This window comes from Galeopterus variegatus, unplaced genomic scaffold, assembly GCF_000696425.1.
Source record: "Galeopterus variegatus unplaced genomic scaffold, G_variegatus-3.0.2 Scaffold2391, whole genome shotgun sequence".
NCBI classification, from domain to species: domain Eukaryota; kingdom Metazoa; phylum Chordata; class Mammalia; order Dermoptera; family Cynocephalidae; genus Galeopterus; species Galeopterus variegatus.
Genome location: NW_007728502.1, coordinates 179,739 through 203,025, shown reverse-complemented (window position 1 = coordinate 203,025; position 23,287 = coordinate 179,739). Strand labels below are relative to the sequence as shown.

The following is a 23,287-nucleotide window of genomic DNA, read 5'->3' as shown; positions in this document are numbered from 1 at the left end:
CTTGCCCCAAAACTTCTCAGCAAAATCCATCGGTGCAGACCTCCCTTTGAGAAGCATTCCAGCATACCACCTTGTGGATAGCTTCCCAGCAAAAGGTCCATCACCTCCCTGGAAGATGCCTAGTACCACAGAGGGTAGCTTCCTGGTCATTATGGGTAGCTTCCCAGAGAGTTCAAGTTCCACCAATGTGGCACCCCAGCAAACTTCTCTGCCATCCAGTGATGACAGATGCTCCTTCTTCAGAAAGTCTGGATGTTTAGTTAGCCCTGGGTTGGGAGAACAGGAGGCTTGGGAGTATTCAGATTTGTTCCTTCCTTGAGTGACCTGCTTTCACCCAAGAGGTAGAGGCTGCTCCCTATATTTTGTATTCCTATATTCTTTAGAATTGCCTTTACCATTTTATAAATATTGCCTTTATAATTCTTTATATTAAACTTTCTCTCATCAAAATACTGTGTAGTTTTTATCCCTTGATTAGACCCTAACTAATACTTTGTATTTCCCAATAGAGATTAAATTTAAACAGAAGTTCTTCCAGGAGAAGAGATAATGGCATAGAACTAAAAGGATATGGAATAGACAGTGAGATTGTCAGCTATAAGATTTGATCAAAGAGACTTATGGGTTATAGGTTCCAGCAGGACAATGCTGAAGAGTAGAGACTACAGATTCATCCTACATTTCTCTGGTGCAGCTCACTATACACTCTGATGGCTTCAACATCTATCTATGTTAGTGCAACATAACCACAGGTATTAACCTCACCAGCACGTACTGATATTAATATCTGTCAGTGGTAAAAAGATTATTCCAAGATTCTCAAATGCTAGTGTGTATAAAAATCTTCTAAAGGAGCCTTCTAAAGCTGCAGATTCCTAAGCCACAAACACCAAAGCATTCTAATTCAGTAATGTGAATTTATATCAGGTATCTTTGGTGACATTTAAACATGTTCCATCAACTACCCTTTAAGAAACACTCCTTGAAAGGCAGAAGGTAATACAAACACTTAGGCGATGTATCCAGTACGCCAAGTCAAGAAAATATTCAAGAGAAGCAATTATGGCTTTAAAAAAGAAGAAGAAGAAGAAGAAATATTTGTAAAATACGTTAAACTGGTATGACTAAATACTGCAAAACTACACAGAACTCTGAAATTTTGAAAATGAACACAAGAGGAAAAAACCATGGGATTCAATGTTTCAATTATGTACTTCAACATTTGTTTCAAGAATATAAAATATCCTCTGTTATTAACACATGCAAAAAAAAAAAAACATTGAAAAATTTGGAATTCCAGGTCAGAAGTAGAGTTGCATAATGAGGATTCCTACTGGGGATTATGAATGCATAAATGGGGATTTTAGGCATACTGGAGATAACGGAAATTGGCACTACAGTGTAAACTGTAGATACATAGAGAAGTGGACACATTTGACAGCTATTTAGGTAGTAAAATCAAGAGAAGTCATGGATGGACTGAATAGTAGGGATAGAGGAAAGTAAGTTGTCAAGGATGGTTACCACATTTCTGATTTACCCAATTCGATAAGAGAAAGGAAGTATTAGAAGAGGTAAGAGCATAGGGGTAAAAAAAAATTCTTGATTTTGACCCATTGGACTTGAGGTGGAATAATCTAGTAGATGATTGTATACAAGTCCAGAATTCAGAAGACCATTTTAAGCAAGTGGTATATGTTTCTAAATAACCAGCATAAAGGTAATACTTGAATGCAAAAACTGGATGAGATTGCCTAGGCAGAAAGTTTGGAGTAAAAAACAAGAAAAGAAAGGCATAGGATGAAATCTTGAGTAATGAAACATTTACTGGTTGGGTAAAGGGGGTGATGCTGAAAAGGAGACAGCCAAGGAGGTGAAACAATAGCCAGGAGAGCATAATTCATAGAAGCCAATGGAATGGTGTTTCAAAAATGAAGAAGTGATCAGTACTGTTAACTCTGACTGAAGTAAAGAAAAATGTTTGTTGAAATTAAACAACATAAATTACTGGGAACCATATGCATAGAATATTTTCTTTCTTGTGATGACAGAGTCCAGTTGCGTAGACTGAGAAATGCTTAGGAAATAAGAACAAGTACATAGTTCATTGATACACAAATAAATTTCGTTCTAAACTTTTGACATGTTCCACAGTTAAACCCAAGGTTTTATAGAAAATCCATAAATAATTCAAATTGTTTTACTTGATACCCCTACTTGACTTTTACAAGAGGAGAATGTCCAGATTAACTCTTCACTAGATGCTGTTTATCAGTTGAATAACACTTTTTTAAAAAGCCAACTGGTTTTATTATTCAAAGACTGTCTGCAGTGTTTTTCTCTCCACTCACTTATAAATCTTTTTTGCCTTTATTTCCTGACAGTAATCTAATGGCAGTTTCCCTGAGGTAAGTGAACTTACATACAAAATAATTTTTAAAAATTGTTCATGAAGAGAAGATAAATAGGCCTATAACTGGAGGTGAACTGGCATCAAATGAGAGATAGATGAGCACATTTAAAAACTGAAAGGAAGGACAGAACTGAATGGAGAACTTGAATATGCGGGAGATAATTATTAATCGAAGTTTTTGAGAAGGCAAGAGAACATGGGATTCAAAACAGAAGTGAAAGAATTAGTCTTATGTATAAGGAGAAACAATGTCACTGTCTTACTAGGAGGAAAGGAAGATAAAATGAGTATGAATGGAAATATTTTATTTGGTAGTGAGAATTTAAGAAATTCTAACCAACGACTTATATTTAGAGTATTCCAAATGATTGGCTGAGAGTGAAAACAAAAAATGGGACAGAGGGAGTGGGTTTTAGAGGATGACTGCCAAGGGTTAAAAATCATTTCAGAAGTACAATAATGCCAGGCAGTATTTGGAGTAATTGTGTCTGACCTACCGTGTCATTTTCTTCAGCAGTGTTTCACAGCTAAGCTATAGGCTCAAAGAAAATTAACAACTGAATCTACTCAGGGTTAAGTTTTGTTAGATGCAAAGAAAAGAGAAAAAGGTAAGGGAGATTAGGAAGCTAAGAAGTTCACTGTGACGAAGTGCTTGTCTCCAGCTGAATAGAAACATTAGTAAAACGACTGGAGATGAGGAAGTCAAGGAACTGAAAAGACAGGTCTGTACACTGACTGAACTGAGTGCAAGAAGAAGAGAGTAAGGCACATCTATGTATAAAACAGGATAAAAAGATGTTGATAGATGAAAATAAGATGGGAGAATACAAGCTGAATTTTTCAAGTTGCAAAGAAAGTACACATTACAAGAGGGAAGAGGAATAGTGAACTTCACCCAAAGCCTACTCCTCTGGAAAAATAATGACCATATGCCATAGTCGAAGAAGAACTGCTAACACACTTTTCCAGTGTCAGCCTTATCTATCCTATAACAGAGTATACAGACCATGAAAGTCTTCTACTCTGGGCCCAGAGGTAAAATTATGAGAAGGGACTAGGAGATATTTACAGTTTGTATCTTTACTCTTCAATTTCATATTTCAAATAAACGAACCTCTTTTCTTTAAAGAGACTGGAAGGGGAGGGAGGGTTAGTGAGAAATTGGCAAAGGGCCACAAAAAATGATTACATTGCAAAAAGTAATAATAATAAATAAAAGTTATTTTAAAAAAAGAAAAGAAAAAAAGAGAGACTGGGTTTCAAGACTGTTGGATTGGACTGAACCACAGCATGACAAAGGGAAAACTAGAATAATTCTGTAAATCACTAAAACTACCCTGAAAAATCATTCTGCTATATTACAGTATATATAATGTCTTTTCCAAAATAGAATTAAAAGCCCCCAGGGACAGACACCAGTAGTTCTCAAACTCGTGGTAAAGTACCTGCAAATCAAAATTACAAAAGAATATCATTAAATTACGTATTAAATTTAGAAGTATATAATTTTATGTCTACACATACTTGTATATCATATTATGCATGATTTTTTAAATATAGGAGAAATTTTTTAATTGATAAATTTTCTCTTATCACTTTCTTACATAAATTAGGAAAAAATGATAATTCAATTGCTATTATTCAATTTTAAGAAAAAGAATGTGTCAGTCAAACGTGGAGTATAACAAATATATGCAGAAATATAATGTGTAAATCAATGAGAAACAATTTATTCTATCCACTTATTCCTACTCTACCTAAATCAAAAGATTGCTTTGTAATCAATGGTTACTCAAAAATTTTTAACTTACACTACTTTAAATTGGTTTTCAAATGAGTTAAAATATTAATTCATTTAACAATTAAGAAATGTTATACTTACCTCCTCCATCTGATTGACCTGCCGCTGAAACCACTTTTAAAAAAAAGGAACAAAAAAGAAATAATGACAAACTAAATCTCTACAGTAAAATAAATGTGTACATATATGTGTGTCTTTGAATCTTCATCTATCAAATATCAATCCTGACCCAGACACTGCTTAGGGTTCACAATAGGGTTAATGCAACATACAACTGAACGTAAAATTTTTAAACATATATATCAGCAAGTTTGGGAATTCTTTTAATCCCTCAAAAACTTCTTCTTCATTTACATGTATTTCTGTATAAAGTTTTAGTAGGCTTAAGCTGCAATATATTGAACATACCTTAAAAAGAGATTCCAAAATCTGGAAAATAAAATTTTAATTAATACATTTTGCAATAGAGATCTTCACAATGTATGGTATGATATATTATTTAGTTCAAGCCTTTTGCAATTTTCAATCACAAAAATGCACTAATTGCTAAACTATAACTATAAATTTATAGTTCAAAATCAAGTGTTTTTAGTTCATTTTGCACAAAGTAGTTCTAGAATAAAAAAAATAAATTTCTACCCTTCTAGATATGTATTAGGAGACCCTCAAATAATTCACATAAATCATTTTATATTTTTTCTTAATATATGTAAGGAATAAATTTTAAATTCCTCTCAGAGAGCATTATATTTCTTTTCATATAGCAGCAAATACAATAAAAAAGCATTACTTTCCCAATACTACCAATTCAATACAACATTGTTCCTGCTAAAGGACCCATAAAATCAAGATATAAAATATCATACTACTATTTGATATTTATAATGGAAATGCAAAGAACTGATTTAAGAGACTGTGAGAGAAACTGAAAAATACACAAAAAACAATTACAGATGGTTCCCAACTTAACTTGGTTCAACTTACAACTTATGGTGTGAAAGTGATAGGCATTCAGTAGAAACCATACTTCTAATACCCACACGACCATTCTGTTTTTCACTTTCAGTACAGTATTCAATAAATTACATGTGATATTCAACACTTTATTATAAAATAGGCTTTGTGTTAGATTATTTTGCCCAACTATAGACTAATGTAAGTGTTCTGAGCATACTTAAGATAAGCTAGGCTAAGTTATGATGTTCAGTAGGTTAAAAGCATTTTCGACATGATATTTTCAACTTAATGGATTTATCAGGACATAACCCCATTGTAAGTTAAGGAGCATCTGTATATAGTTCAAAATGTCAATATTTACCACTTAAAAATGTAATATTAAAATGATTACATTTGCCACACACAAAAAAATCCAGCCCTATCATATCTGGGTAAAAGTTTTGAATTACATTATTAAAGAAAAATATTACTACATACATTCAGGAAGGAAAATAATTGCTTACAACTGAACAAAAATTAAGCTAGTCTAAAATTTCTCTTCTGCAATACTTAAGATTAGTGGTTCAAAAACTGTGGTCCCATAATCAACAGTATCAGCACCACCTACAAGCAAACTGATTAGTAGTGCAAACTCTTGGGCCTCACCCCAGCTTACTGAATCAGAAGTATACCTCCAGGGAAGGGGACCGGACTCTCCTCCCACAACCAGGCACGCCACACCAGTGCCTCAGGGCCTGCCCAGAGACCCGGGGCATGGAGAAGGGGACCAGACACACCTCACAACCAGGCACACCGCCAGTGCCAAGGAGCATACCAAAAACAGCACCTCCGTGTAGGTGGCCCACCACAGCCTCCACAATAACCATGGCTGTCACGAAAGCGACTAGACACCACAACCACCACGAAGATGGTCTGCCAACCACTGGAGTGCATTCACACAAGGAGAGTCACCAGCAGAGACAAAGAAAAGAAGAGGATGTCTCTTTCCACAAAGCCCATTTCAGAGTGACAGAAGAAGCATCTGCTCTATGATAATATTGGGGGACCCGATCACATCTCTCAGGATTGGACAGATCATCTAGGCAACAAATTAACAAAGTAACCATTATTCTTTCAGAAGGGGAGAAGAAATTTAGGGTAATTAGAGTGGGGGAGGGAATAGGGGAAGGGGAAAGATTGGACGAGGGGCATAAAGAATAACTATGATTTGTGGGCTGGCCTGTAGCCCACTCGGGAGAGTGTGGTACTGATAACACCAAGGCCACGGGTTTGGATCCTATGTAGGGATGGCCAGTTGGCTCACTGGCTGAGCATGGTGCTGACAACACCAAGCCAAGAGTTGAGATCCCCTTAAAAGTCATCTTAAAAAAAAAAAAAGAATAATTATGATTTGCAACATATATATGCTAGTAATATTGATTTGATCAACATATCTCAATGTTCAACCCCCAAAATATGTATAATCGATTTTGATTCAATAAATAAATAAATTTTTAAAAATAATAAAATAAATAAAATAATAAAATAAAAATGAAGTATACCTCCAGGTGATTTCTTTGCATGCTACAGTTTCAGGATCACTAAGCTAAATAATAAGAAAGCATAGATTTAAGCAAAATGGGCTTAGAACCTCTAGAAAAACATACCAAAGCAAATTAATATCTATGTCTGAAGAAAAGTATTTTCAGTGATATAAGGGTTTAGAAAGTAATGTCCACTAAGGCACATTACCTTGAAATAACATCATTCTCTCACTATCAACAGAGATTCAAACGTTCTCAAAAACTCCCTTCCTGCCTTGGAATCTGATAGGAAACATTAGCATATATCAATTCAACCACCCATTGTAGCTTCAGTTCTACAATTATTTAAACCATTAACAACTAGGAGAACAATGGCTTTCTCAACTACTAAGAAAACCTAAATCATCAGTTACTGATATTGCTAAATCTAGAATACTATTGAGAAAAACAATTGGAAAATGAAAATTGATCAGACATTGGGAAAATCAACAGTAAAGATACAACACTAAACAGAGAAAATACTGTGAGAAACTATGGCACAATGTCTATAAAGTTTCTGAGGAAAATATTAAACCTCCATTCTAAACTTAAAAACATTACCAATTAAGCATGAAGGTAAAATGAAACTATTTTAAGAAATTCTGAGATTTAGAAATTATTTCATCACACATTCTAACACAGCAAAACAAAAAGTAATCCCAAGAAAAGTAAACACAAGAAAAAACTATAAGCAAAGTAACCAGCAAATACTCCACTCTAAAAAATTGTTGTTAGTGGGGTTGGAGTCTAATTCAGCTGTTATGAAAAGCTTCCTAAAGAGAAGATGGCATAATGTATAAAGAAAAACAAAATAATGACAATATGAAACTAGTATTTCAGATAGGCATATTGTGTCACAGAAACCAAGAGAAGATTATTTCAAATGGTCCACAATGTCGAATTTGCTGAGGTGTAAAGAAAGATGTACATGAATTAACAGCATGGGTGGTCATTACTATCCTTACAGGGCTAGTTCAATGGACTTTGGGAGCAGAAGCCAGACTGAAGTATGAATAAATGGATAGGAAGTGAGCAAAATAAACATATAAGATATTTTTTCAGGAGGACCGTTTGAAAAAAAGTAGAGATATATAGAGCAGTACTGGAAGGAAATGTATACTCAGTGGAAGGGTTTTATAAAACCTTGCTTTCAAGCCAATAAATATTTTTTTATATTAATTTAACATGCATTCCTTGGTTATTAAAAAAGACTAAAAGTGTAGAATACATGTTGATATATTTATGGGCTATTTGTGTTTCCTCCTCCGTAAAACGCCTCTTTATTTTATAGTGATTTGTTTATCTTTTATTATTGATAGATAGACATCATCTACATAATCTGGATAATCCTTTGTCACTTAAATGTGATCCACATTTTTCCCCTATTTGAAATTTCCCTTGCCCCTCTCATAAATTTTTTGTTGTTGTTGTCTTTTTTTTTTTTTTTTCGTGTCCGGCAACGGATCGCAACCCTCAGTGTCGCGCCCGTAACGGACCGGGACCAGCAACGGAATCGCAACCCTCGGCGCTGCGCCCGCACCTCGCTCAGCCAGTGAGCGGGAACCGGTCTGTATCTGGGATCCGAACCCTCGGTGGGAGTGCCGCCGCGCTCCCAAGCGACGCACTGTAGCACTGCGCCACTGGGCCGGCCCATAAATTTTTTTATATAATAGAACATTGAAGACATACTAAGCAAAAGCCAGACACAAAAGGTCACATATTGTACAATTATGTTCATATGAAATATCCAAAACAGGTAAACTCATGGAGACAGAAAGCAAATCAGTGGTTGTCATGGCTTAGGGAAGGGGGAAATAGGAACTAGCTGCTTAATGTGCATAGAGTTTCTTTTGGAGTCGATAGAGGTGATGTTGCACAACATTGTGAATGTACTAAATGCCACTGAATTTTACCCTTTAAATTTTATGTCATGTGAATTTCACCTCAATTTAAAAAAACATTAGGATTTTAAATGAATTTTTTTTTATCCTATATGTATACTGAGGAGAATTGACACTTTGACAATCTTCAATGCAATTCACGAACATGGCATACTCCTGTATTATTCCTTCATTTTGAAGAATCTTCGTTCATGTTTATTAATAAAATTTGATAATTTATTCCACAAAGGCTTTGCACATATTTAATTAGGTATTTTATATTTTTGATGTTATTATATATAACTTAAGTATCATCTTGAATTGTTAATTACAAATGTATATTACAGGAACTAATTTTTATAAAATGATTTTGTGCCCACGAAACTTCCTTCACTCTCTTATAAATTCTAATAATAAATTAGTATTTTGGGGGGATCATATACGTTGACAATGACATCTGCACACATAAGTCTGTTTCTTCCTCTCTAGTACTTACAACAATTATTTATCTTGCCTTGCTGACTATATTGACTTCCAGCATAATATTAAAAAGTGGTAATAGCAAATACCCTTATCCTCTTCTTTACTGAAAGAAATGCTTTCAAAATTTCATTAGTAAGTAAATATGGTGTTTAGTGTGGGTTCCTTGTAGATTTTCTATACTAGTACCTATATCCAGCCAACTACATCACAATCTACTTTCAAGAAGTATTATAACACTTCGCATATAGAACAAGAACCTTACAACAGTGTATTTCTATTTCTCCTACCTGGCTTTTGTACTCTTATTGTCGTACATTTTCTTTTTTTATATATTCCGAATTCTATACCACATTGTTATTGCATGTTTTAAACCCTAGAACAACCACTAAAAAACAAAATAAGGTGTTCTGTCAAGTGACATCATCAAGACGGCAGAATAGACAATGCCCAGCACTGCAGCCTTCCACAAGTAACCAATTTACAACTATTAAAAAGTAAAGACTGCCAATCTAGAACTGCTAAAGCTGGAGGAGAGGAGGAGAGACCCATGGAGCTCATGAAGGAGCAAGAGGCAGTGGTAAGAGGGCATAGGAACAATGCCTACTGTTCTGACCCAGCCTCGTACAGAGATGAGGACTAGCTGTTACACACAGACTGACACCAGAAAAAGCTGCAGAAACCTTTGTGTAAACCTGCCTGGAGTCTGCAGGGGAGAGGATGACTTTGGAGCACAGGCAACTAAAGCAAAAAAGCACGAATGGAACTACATCAAACTGACAAGCTTCTGCACAGCAAGGGACATTATCACCAAAGAGAAGAGACAACATACCTAATAGGAGAAAGTGTTTGCAAACTACACATCAGGCAAGAAGCTAATATCCAGAATATATAAGGAACTCAAACAACTTAACAGCAAAAAACAAACAAAACCAGCCAATTAAAAAACGGGCAAAGGATCTGAACAGACAATTCTCAAAAGAAGACATACAAATGGCCAACAAGCACATAAAAATATCATTTTACCCTAGTTAGAATGTTTAATATTAACAAAACAAAAAATGATAAATGCTGGTGAGGATGAGGAGAAAAGGGAACCCTCCTACATTGTTAATGGGAATGTAAATTGGTACAGCCATTGTGGAAACAGTATAGAGGTTCCTCAGAGAACTAAAAATAGATCTGCCTTATGACCCAGCTATCCCACTACCGGTACATACCCAAAGGAAATGAAATCAATATGTCAAAAAGGACATCTGCACTCCTATGTACATCACAATGTTATTCTCAATGGCCAAGAGATGCAATCAATATAAATGCCCATGAACAGATGAAAGGATAAATAAAACTGTGAGATACACACACACACACACACACACACACACACACACACATAATGGAATACTATTTAGCTATGAAAATAATGATATTCTATCATTTGCAACAACATGGATAGAACTGGGAAAAATGTATTTATTTTTATTTTATTGTACAGCAATTTAGTAGAATATTACTAATGATCATTGTCATTACAGAAAAGATCAGTAGTCATCATCACTTAGTTTTCTAAACACAATTACTTCATACTCTGCGTATCATAATTCTGATATTTTCTGTTTTATGATCAGATTCTACAACTGTTAATGCTCGTTCAAAGTGGCTTATTTTCCTCAATGTATAGTAATTTTTACTGTGAGTTGTTCACGTAACTAGAACTCTAGACATAAAAATTTCAAAAGCCTGGGATGACATTAAGATCCTTCAGAAAGGATTTGGGGGATACTGGAAAGATGGGATGGCAGCACTGACATAGATTTTTTTTTTTTTTTTTCTGACATAGATTTTTAATCTCCGGAAAGCCCCACTTAAAAATAGAACAAATAGATAGCAAAAAAGATATTTTTTCCTTTTTGTCTTTTCTTTTACTGACTGGTAACGGGATCGCAACCCTTGGTGTCACGCCCGTACCGGGGACCGGCAACGGAACCGCAACCCTCGGTGTTGCACCCGCACCTCGCTCAGCCAGTGAGCGGGAACCAGTCTGTATGTGGGATCCGAACCCTCGGCGGGAGCGCCGCCGCACTCTCAAGCGGCGCACTCTCCAGTGCGCCACCGGGCCGGCCCAATGGCAAAAACTTTTTGACAAAAATTACAACAAAACTATGTAACAAAATTCCCACAAATCCTAAAATACAAGTAGGTAGAGACAAATGTAGTGCCCATGAGACGTATCTGTAAATGAAAAAGTAGAAAAGGAAAGGAAAGAAAAACAGACATGTTACATACTTGAGAAAAGATGAACCCCAAAACAGCAAACATGTATTTGCTAAAAAGCACAGTGGAATAATTTGAGAACAGAGAGCGAAACTGGGAAAGGTTTTTCTCATTCTAATAGTAGGTGAGTGCAAAGGGTCCCTGGTAAGAAGTCCTGAAGAAGCTAAAGCAGGATAGCTCCCTGTGAACTCTCAAAACTGACTGAAAACAAGACTCCACACTAAGGGAACAAATGCTAAGAGAAAAATAAAAATTGAGCAAGAAAAGGACAAAAGATACAAAGGAAAGAGAAGTTCACATGAAAGAATAGATATAGGAAATCTCAGAAAGTAAGTCGCCATTTTTTTAATAACATGAAAATGAAAGAAAAGGAATTACTGTGAAACTGGGAAATCTGTTCTAAATCACTTCTTCTAAAAGATCAAGATTGGGCCGGCCCGGTGGCGCACTGGAGAGTGCGCCGCTTGGGAGCATGGCAGCGCTCCCACCGAGGGTTCGGATCCCACGTGGTGACCGGTTCCCGCTCACTGGCTGAGCGTGGTGCGGGCACAACACCGAGGGTTGCAATCCCGTTACCAGTCAGTAAAAAAAGACAAAAAGGAAAAAAAATTTAAAAAAAAATAAAAGATCAAGATTCACACTTAGTCAAATTCCGTACAAATTCATTATAAGCAAAAAGAAAATAAGGAGCCAAATAACACTTCTGACATATAATAACAATAGCAGAAAACATACTCATAAAGTACACCAAAATTGCAACTACAATTTCAACATGTACCAATATACTAAGAAAATAATGAGAAATGAAGAAACAACATTAAACAGTTCTTTACTCACTGAGGTGACAACTCAGAAAAGAATTAGAAATAAATAAGAATCAGAAATAAAGATGAAACTAAAAGCAACACAACGAAGGATCAAGAAAAGAAAGATGATGACAAGGTAAACAGAAAATAGAAAAATGAAATATTTTTAAATCAAAAAGAAATAGAGAAAACTTCCTGATTTGAAAGACATTACTCAAATATCCACTTATTTTCAACTCATCCCACCAACTTACATACATAAGTACATACATACATACATACATACATAAATATAATCAACAAGATAACCCACACACTCAGCATTACTAAAGGACAAAAAATTCAAATTACTTTCAAACCGCTTACAAGTAGAGAAACAAACAAAACTCCAACAAACCTCCCACTGCTCACCACTGCAAGCCTGTAGGAGAGGGTGTAGGAGGCTTCAAACATTCCATTTTAAAAAGTAGAAAAGTGCAGAGGACTTAGACAAAGTACACACAAAAAGCATCCCATGAAAAAGTCCACCTACATGCCAAAATACTAAACACAAGTCAAGACTTGATGGTTCAAAGTGCTGGCCACAGGGACAGGACTTGAAAATAAATGGGAATGATAATTGCAGCCTCAGATAAGTACTGCTTCGGGAGGAAAATCAAATACATAGAGAAGGAATGGTTCTCCTTGCGGAAGTAGCACTAAAGAGAAAGAAAACTTGAGAGGGGGTAATTAAGGAACCTGTACAATCAAAACAGAAACAAGACATGACATGCCCTCCAACTCCCAACAGCATCATCATTGAAAAAACTGCATAGAAGAGGGCAGAACACACAAAGAGAGCGCTCATGAACTAAAATCCTGAAAATGAAATAGAAATAGAAAAAAAATCAGACCACAGATATAAAAAATTATTGTAAAAAAAATAAGCAAAAAAGTGAAATTATTGAATGATCTCAGGAAAAATAGAAGAAATAGACTAAATCACATCAGAAATAAAGAGTACAAGGTATCCATGGGAGAAAAATTCAAAGAAAAAGTTAATGAAAATGAAGAAACAGGAAAACAAACAATATAATGAAATGAGATAAAGAAAAAAAGTTCAAAACATAAGGTAGTTGAAATAGAAGACAAGCAAAGGAGGTTCAACATAGGAATAACTGAAGAACTCAAAGTTATAACTTTAATTCAACAACTTCCCCCAAATAGAATAACATCTGAATCCTATACATCAAAGGGTCTACCAGGTTCTGGGGAAATTGACCTGGATTATTAGCTCTGACACATCTAAGTAAAATTATTAGACTTTAAATTAAAGTCCCAAGGGTATCCAACAATAAATATGAAGTAACTTATAAGAGGGAAGAGAATTATAACAGCATCAGGCATTTCCAAAACAACATAAAAAGCAAAGAAAACAGTAAAGCAGAAGTTCCAAGAAACTTAAGGGAAGTGCAAGCCAAGGATTTTATATTTAGCCAAGTTTTCTCTCTCAAGATTCAAAGCTATGGAAAATCATTTTAAACACGCAAGAATTCAGTGAATACCATATATAAGTAGCCTTCTTGAGGAAGCAACCAGAGAATGAGCTTCTGCCAATAAAGACATTACTGAGAAAATTCAGCAAAAGGACTAATGGTGAGAATTTCTTACATTTTATTGTAGAATTAAAATTATCCAAGGGTTGATATATGGGTAAGAAAGGAGTATATAAAAATCTTATGTTCTATCAGAGTAGAAAGAATGCATCTAAAGAAGGTGCTGGGAGAAAAAGGGAGGGAGAAAAGGGAAAGTAGAATAAGAACATCAATGTTTATACAGGTAATAGGGAAGAATCGCAGATCTGAGAGTAAAGTATTAAGAAAGGGATTAAGGGTTCTATACAAGTAAGAAGATAACCACTAGAACAAAATATAAACTTTCTTGAAAAGATTTTCATTTGAAAAGCAATGTAGACAAACCAAACAGAAAAATAAAAATCATAGTATGACACAAAACACACATTGTATCGAATTTTTTAACATGATAATGTATGCGTGTAGATAATTATAGAAGATAGATAAGATAGATAGATAATCAATCCTAAAATCCTTAGGATCTTATTTAATAGGGAAACATTATAGGCATTTTTACTAATTCAGAAAGAAGGCAAGAATGTCTCCTATTTCCACAATTACTTAATACTGTTCTAGAGGTTACAGTCAATGAAATCACACTACGAAAACAATTAGCATCATGAGACTTGGAAAAGAAGAAAAAAAGCTATTTTTACAAGAGACCTGACAATGTATCTGGGAACCCTATAGAATCAATTTTTAAAAATTAACTCAAACCAAGGAGTTTAGAAAAACAGCAGTATAAGGATACTTCACAAAGTTTGTGGAAGAACAGAATTAAAAGATAACACAAATCTTTCCATGAATTTTTTAAGTACGCTCATATGTAATCAGCACAAAAAAATCAATGACATTTATATACACAAACAATAATCATAAAATATAATGGATGAGAAAACCTCATTACAATAGAAACAAAAAAGATAAAACACTTAGGATTAAATTTAACCAAAAAAGTTTAAATTTTTTAATATGTAGAAATCAAAGTATTCCTAAAATACAATGTATACTTGAACAACTGGAAAGACACCCCTTGTACTTGAGTAGGATGTCTCAAAATGACCAGGATGTCAGTTCTCCCTAGATTAACTTTTAAATTTAATGTAATTCCAATAAGTTATATCAATGAGTTTTCCTGTGAAGCTTTTTAAGCTGATTTAAAGCTCATGTGGAAAAAATGAACATGTGAAAATAGCCTGTATATTAGTTTCCAAGGGCTGCCATAACAAATGAACACAAACTGGATGGTTTAAAACAAAAATTTATTCTCTTGAAGTACTGGAGGCTAGAAGTGCAAAATCAAGGTGCCTGTGGGGTAGTACTCCCTCAAGAGGTTCTAGGGGAGATTCCATTCCTTGCCACTTTCCAGCTTCTGGTAGTTTCAAGCATTTCTTGGCTTGTGACTACATAGTTCCAATCTCTGCTTCTGTCTTCACATCTTCACATGGCCTTGTCTTCTGTAGCTTCTCCTTTTCTCTCTCTTATAAAGATACTAGTCATTGAATTTAGGACCTACCTGGTTAATCTGAGATGATCTCATCTCTAAATCCTTAACTTAATTACATATACAAAGACCTTTGTTTTCAAATGTTACACTCATAAGTAATAGGGTTAAGATTTAGACATATCTTGAGCAAGGAGGCACAAATCAACTCATTACAGCTAGGAAAACACTGAAAAGCAAAAACTATGAGGAAACACTAGTCCTGGAAAATTATTAAAACATTATAATCAATTTTAACTAGAATAAATTAAAACAGTGTGGCACATGAATAAACAGAACAACCAATAGCATAGAAAGGAAGGTCCAGGAATAGACACAGAGGAATATCACATTCTGGAGTAGGATATTGATGAAATCACTAGGGCAAAGAAAAAAAGTCTTTGAAATAAATCATGTTGGAACAATTGGAAAGCCATTTAGGAAGAAATAAAATTAGATCCAGTCTTCATATCATATACAAGAAGAACCTCTGCATGTACGAGAGACCTGAATATAAAAATATGAAATTATAAAAGTACTAGAAGAAAAAATGGGTAAATTTCTTTACAATATAAATTTAGGAAAAGTTTTTCCATGACTAAAAATCCATGTACAATAAAAGATTGATACACTTGACTAGATACCAATTAGGAGAAGAAGAGAAGGAGGAGGAAGAAAACGAGGGGAGAAGGATGATGGGGATGGTAATAACCTTTGCATTACCAAAACTATTATAATCAAAGTCAAAAGACAAATGACAATACAAAGCACAGATAAGAGTCAGTATTCCTAATATACAAAGAACTGAGAAAAAAATAAAAATGAGACTGAGTAGATACCACATTTAGATGAAGCTCCTCAGAAGTTTTGATGAAACCAAGCTGTGGCCTTGGTCTCCCAAAGTTGAAAGTGATTTAGAATCTGGGAACTGGGCTCTCTAATTAAGGAGATAAGATTTACAACTAGCAATTAAGGAAGGGAGTACAAAGAAGGCAGATAGCAAACAGGATGTTACCTAAGTGATAAGGAGTGCCATAAATCAGATTCACTAAATGCTCAGGATCACAGACATTATCTTGACACACACCCTTGAGATGTTACAGGCACAGAGACCAAAAGTTTCCCAGCCCAGCTATAAACTGCAAGGACTCCAGACTGATCAGAGACAGGAATGATAATCAGAGACCAAAAGCTCCTTTTTTTCCAGAGATTCTGCTTCTTTGTACTTAGAGATTCAATCAGAAACATCCACAGTCTACTCAAGCAGCCCCAACCCCAACCTACAACTCTTTCCTTAAAAAATGCTTGCCTGCAAGCTTTCTAGGAGTTTGGGGTTTTTCAGCTTAGCTGCCCCTGCTCCAATTACTGGGTTTTGTAATTAAACACTTATTTCCCTACTGCAACCCAGTGTCAGTATCTTGGCTTAGCTGTGAACAGGTGGGCAAACCCAAATTTGGTTCAGAAACAAAAATCTTACAGAAAACTGGTCAAGAGACATACACAGATAATTAACAAAAAGTTATAAAAATGGCCCTTAAGCACATGAAAAGATTTTCAGACTCACTCATAAAAATGAAATGAAATTTAAAACTATAGCAACCTACTATTTCTTACCCATCAGGCTAGCAAAACTGCAAGAGATGACACGACTCAATTAACGAGGCTGTGGAGAAACCAGCACTCTCATAAATTGCTAGTGGAAATTAAAAGTGGCAAAATCCCTTGATGCAAAAAAGTATTCCAAAATCTAACAAAGTTATAGATGAATTTACTTTCTGGCACAGCAACCCCACTTATAGGAATTTACCTTAAACATACATATCACATATTGTAAATAATAATATGCATATGCACAAGATTATTCATTGAAGCATTATTCGCAATTGCAAAATATAGTTTAAAAAACCATGATATGTACTATAAACTATGGCATAGCATAAACTCTATAGTGTACACTATGGCAAAAATAGCTATATATAAAATCTTAAAAAGAATGAGAAATATATTTATAAACCTATATGGAGTGATTTCCAGGAGGTAATGTTAGGTGAAAAAATGGAAAAGATAATATCTAATATGCTACGTTTTAGATAAGAAAGAAGGATAAATAAGAAAAATATGCAGAGATAGAGAGATACTTACCTTTTAAATAAATATATATGTATATATACACACATATGAAAGACAAACCAAAAACAATGAAGTTAGTTACCTATGAAAATATAGGAAGAATATGGGAGGGAATGTTACTTCTGTAAGTATATCTTTTTGCATTACTTATAATTTATGAAGGTATTCATGTTCTACATATTTCAATAACAAAACTAAATCAACAAGGATAGAAAGTGAAACTAAACTGAAAGCAAATTTAAACAAATGAAACTAGAAAAGGAAAAAAAAGAACTAATCAAAGTAACTTTTGAATACGTGTGGTACTCCAAAATGCTCATAGAAAAACAGAATTAAAAGACAATACAGGGGCCGGCCCGGTGGCGCACTGTGCTAGTGCGCCACTTGAATATACATTTCTCCAAGGAAGACACATAAATGGCCAATAAGCACATAAAAGATGTTCAACATCACTAGTCATTAGAGAAATGAAAATTAAAACCACAATGAGATAACCACTTTATACCCATCAGAATGGCCACTATCAAAAGAACAGAAAACAACAGGTGTTGGTGAGTATGTGGAGAAGGTGGAACCCATGTACAGTGTTGATGGGATTGTAAAATGGTTCAGCCATTATGGAAAATAGTATGAAGTTTACTCAAAAAATAAAAAATAGAATTACCATGTGTTTAGCAATACCAGGGGCAACACTGAGGGTTGCGATCTGTTGCCGGACACGGAAAAAGACAAAAAAAAAAAAAAAGACAATACAAATCTGAAAAAAAAAGATAACATAAATCTTTCCATGAACTTGTTGAAGAGTCCTCATAGAGTATTTAACATACACCCTGTATTCCAGTCTTGGGCAATAGTGTTAGGAGTGGGAAGTGGTAGGAGGAGAGGAGTTGAAAACACATCATGAAGTCTTTTTAGTAGGTTTGACTTTGTGATGGTATAGATGAAGCAATTCTTAATTTTATAACTATTATAGGATTAAGCAAATAAGTAAATGTGTTGATGGTGAGAGTCTGCATTTGCACTGCAGAAGAAAGGACATACACATATGAAACAAAGAAGAGCCAGAACAAGCCCTGAAGTGATGGATTGGAACTGACGCTGTCTATGAGAACCCCTGATTTCTAAATACGTCTACTCATGTGTATATGTATGTAGGTGTATGTGTGTATCTACATATTTGTATACATTTCCTAGTTCTGTCTGATGAAAGGATCTGGAAGCAAAGACACTCGAGTATCAATGGGCACAATTAGCTGTCAGATCTTGGTTTCTAATAACATTTTCCATTAAAAAGAAACAAGGTTCCAGGGAATGACAACATAAGATGGCAGAATAAAAAGCCCTAGATCCTCCTTCCCTCACAGAGAAAGGATTTAACCACAAATGCCTCTGTGAGAAACCCAGGAGTTCCTGCTTCCCAAGCAAGGAAGTCAACTACATTAAGGCTCAGCATAAAAATTCCTGTCACTCTTCCACACTCTCTTTTGCCAAAAATCCCCCACTCCCTCCATCCCCCATGATAGAAAAAAAAAAAAAAACCCCAATTCCTTCATCTTCTCCATAAGGAGGTAAATGAATAAAATACATGTCCCAACATTCTGACTTTTGGCGGGGTGGGGGGATGCTGGAGGAACAGTTTCTATCTTGCCTAAATCCAAGTACCAACAGGAAATGGTCACCAGGTAGGAAGATTCCAAGAACAAAAACCATCAACTTTGCACCAGAGTCTGCAGTACCACAGAGAGCCACTAGGGGGTGCTCCAGCACCACGACTTACTACAGCACCAAAGAGACCGTAGTATCATATACAGACACTATGGGAAGATCCTGAGCAGAAAACAGCAAACTTACTCAAGTAGGAGATGGAGGGAATTTATTCCTGGAATGCAAGGTTGGTTCAACATAAAAAAAATTAATCAGTGTAATATACCACATTAACAAAACGAAGGACAAAAACTACATTACTATCTCAATCCATGCAGAAAAAGGATTTGACAAAATTCAAACACTTTCATAATAAAAACACTCAACAAACTAAGAATAGAAGAAAACTACCTCAACATAAAAAAGCCACATATGAAAAGCCCACACCTAACATCATACTCAATGGGGAAAAACTGAAAGCTTTTCCTCTAAGATCAGGAACAAGGCAATGATACAAACTCTCACTACTCCTTCAGCAAGGTCCTGGAAGTTGTACCCACAGCAATTCGATGAGAAAAAGACATAAGGCATACAAATTAGAAAAGAAAAAGTAAAAGTATATTTGTTCACAGATGACATGATCTTATATGCAGAAAACTCTAAAGATTGCACACACACACACATACACACACAAAGACACACAAACCTGTTAGAACCAATAAAAGAATTCAGTAAAGTTGCAGGATATGAGATCACCACTCAAAAATCAGTTGCATCTCTATACGTAAACTATCACAAATCTAAAAAGGAAATTTAAAAAAACAATCCCACTCACCATTGCATCAAAAAGTATAAAATAGGGGCCGGCCCGGTGGCGCACTGGATAGTGCGCCACTTGGGAAGCGCGGTGGCACTCCCGCCCGAGGGTTCGGATCCCACATACGGACCGGTTCCCGCTCACTGGCTGAGCGAGGCGCAGGAGCAGCACCGAGGGTTGCGATCCCATTGCCGGTCCCCGGTCCGGTACGGGGGCAACACTGAGGGTTGCTATCCGTTGCCGGACACGGAAAAAGACAAAAAAAAAAAAAAAAAGTATAAAATAAACATAAGTAAAGAAGTAAAGGACTTGTACAATAAAAACTACCAAACATTGCTAAAAGAAATCAAAGAAGATACAAATAAATTGAAAGACATTCCATGCTCATGAATTGGAAGACTTAATATTGCTACAACGTGCACACTACACAAAGTGATCTACAGATCCCTAACAAAATTACAATCCCAAACAAAATCCCAATAACTTTTTTTATAGAAATAGGAAAAAAATCCTAAAATTCTTATGGAATCTTAAGGGACCTTGAATGACCAAAACAATCTTGAAAAGAATAACAAAGTTGGAGGCCTCACCATTATGGATTTCAAAACATGCCACAAAGCAACAGTAATTAAGTGTGGTACTGGTATAAAGATAAATATATAGACCAATGGAACAGAATAGAGAGCCCAGAAATAAACCCTTGCATATATGGCCAAATGATTTTGACAAGGGTGCCAAGACTACACAATGTGGAAAGAACAGTCTCCTCAACAAATGGTGCTGTGGAAACTGGAAATCCACATGCAAATTAATGAAACTGAACCCTTACCTCACACCATATACAAAATTAACTCAAATTAACAACCTGAACATAAGACCTAAGAATATTAAACTCCTAGAAGAAAAAATAGAGGAAAATCTTCAGCACATTGAATTTAGCAATAATTTCTCGGATATGAAAACAAAAGCACAGACAACATAATTAAAAAATAGACAAATGGAACTTCATCAAACTTTAAAAACTTCATATCAAAAGAAACAGTCAGCAGAAAGAAAGGGCAACTTTTGGAATGGAAGAAAACAACTGCAAATCATATATTTGATCAGGGGTTAATATCCAGAAGATATAAAAAACTACTACAACTTAATAACAAAAAACCAAATAACCCAACTTTAAAATGGTTAAACAGCTTGAATATACATTTCTCCAAGGAAGACACATAAATGGCCAATAAGCACATAAAAGATGTTCAACATCACTAGTCATTAGAGAAATGAAAATTAAAACCACAATGAGATAACCACTTTATACCCATCAGAATGGCCACTATCAAAAGAACAGAAAACAACAGGTGTTGGTGAGTATGTGGAGAAGGTGGAACCCATGTACAGTGTTGATGGGATTGTAAAATGGTTCAGCCATTATGGAAAATAGTATGAAGTTTACTCAAAAAATAAAAAATAGAATTACCATGTGTTTAGCAATACCACTTCTGGAGATATATATATATCCAAAATAATCCAAAGCAGGATCTTGAAGAGATATTTGCACACCCATGTTCACCACAGCATTATTCACAATAGCCAATCACAAATGCCCATCAACAGATGAATGGATAAAGAAAATGCTGTATATACATACAGTAGAATATTATACACTCCTTAAAAAGAAGGTTCATCCTAATGAACCTTGAGGACATTATTCTAAATGAAATAAGCGAATCACAAAAAGGCAAATACTATGATTCCATTCATATGAAGTATCGAAAGTAGTCAAAATCATAGAAACAGAAAGTAGAAAAATGGTTCCCAAAGGGCGGGCATAGCATGTAGGGGAAATTAGTGTTTAGGGGATACAGAGTTTCAGTTTTGAATGATCAAAAATTTCTATATATCTGTTACACAATAACGTGAACATACTTAACATTACAGAATTGTACACTTTTAAAAAGTTATGATGGTAAATTTAACATTATGTGTTTTTTACCACAATAAGAAAGTGTTTAAAAAAGAAAAAAAAAAAAGAAAGGGACCGCCTGGTTAGCTCAGTACTAGTCAGCAGAAGAAAGAGAGGAAGGGAGGAAGGGAGGAAGGGAAGAAGGGAGGAAGGGAGAAAGGGAGGAAGGGAGGAAGGGAGGAAGGAAGGAAGGAAGAAGTACGGCTCCTAAGAAAAATAGCTGATTCTAGGTATGAGAGAGAAAATGTACAAGATAAACCTGGAACATCTTTCATGCCAGGTAGCAAGGAAAATCTCAAAGACTACTGTGGTCATATCATAAAAACACAGTAATCATCTTGCAGGAGCTCCAATTCAAAGAAGTTGGAGAACACACCGAAGTATTTAGAGCCATGAAGTATGCAGCTTTCTCTCAAACGGTTCAGAAAATCATATTTACTACATACATGAATTATATAAGTTCATTGAATGAATAAAACTCATTTTCAGAGATAATTAAAGCAACAGGATTCCATTTTAGCTCAATTTAATAAAAAAATTAAAGTTGATAATATTCTGTATTGAGAAAGGTGTAAAGGAAGAGGACTTTTAATAGACTTCAGAGGGGAAGATAAGTTGGTAATACATTTTCAGAGGACAATTTGGCAATCTCTATCAATTTTTATGTTGTAATAGACTATTTTTAGAGTAGTTGTAGGTTCACAGCAAAATTGGGTAGAAGGTACAGAAAGTTCCCATATATCCCCTGCTCCCACACATGCATAGCCTCCCCCACTGTCAACATGCCACACCAGAGCAGTACATTGGTAACAGTATGTTCAATTTAATTTTGTAAGAAACTGCCAAACTGTCTTCCAACAGAATTCAACCATTTTACATTCCACTAGTAATGAATAAGAGTTCATGTTGCCCCACATCCTCACCAGCATTTGGTGGTGTCAGTGTTCCGGATTTTGGCCATTCTAATATGTGTGCAGTAGACCTCATTGTTGTTTTTATTTGCATTTCCCTCATGACATATTATATGGAGCATTTTTCATATGCTTATTTGTCATTTGTAAATTTTCTGTGTTGAGATGTCTGTTAAGGTTTTTGGCTCATTTTTAAAAATCAGGTTGGTCATTTTCTTATTGTTGAGTTTTTTTTTGTTTTTTTGTTTTTTTCTTTTTGTCTTTTTTCGTGTCCGGCAACGGATCGCAACCGTCAGTGTCGCGCCCGTACCGGACCGGGACCGGCAACGGGATCGCAACCCTCGGTGTTGCGTCCGCACCTCGCTCAGCCAGTGAGCGGGAACTGGTCTGTATGTGGGATCCGAACCCTTGGCGGGAGCGCCACTGCGCTCCCAAGTGGCACACTGTAGCAGTGCGCCACCGGGCCGGCCCCTTATTGTTGAGTTTTAAGAACTATTTGTATGTTTTACATAACAGTCCCTTATCAGGTTATGTCTTTTGCAAATATTTTCTCTCAGTC

General features: G+C 35.4%; 1 protein-coding gene across 1 annotated transcript in view; it reads right to left on the bottom strand.

The window, feature by feature from the left end:
* The window catches only part of CCDC7 (coiled-coil domain containing 7), a gene marked incomplete at its 3' end in the record, with an annotated part of 89,105 nt that overhangs the window by 45,858 nt on the left and 19,960 nt on the right, over positions 1 to 23,287 (bottom strand). The window contains exons 4-5 of the mRNA XM_008581550.1: positions 4,623 to 4,643; positions 4,296 to 4,328 (exon numbers count right to left, since the gene is read on the bottom strand). Coding sequence (XP_008579772.1) covers positions 4,296 to 4,328; positions 4,623 to 4,643 — 54 coding nt within the window. The remainder of the gene's footprint in view (positions 1 to 4,295; positions 4,329 to 4,622; positions 4,644 to 23,287) is intronic.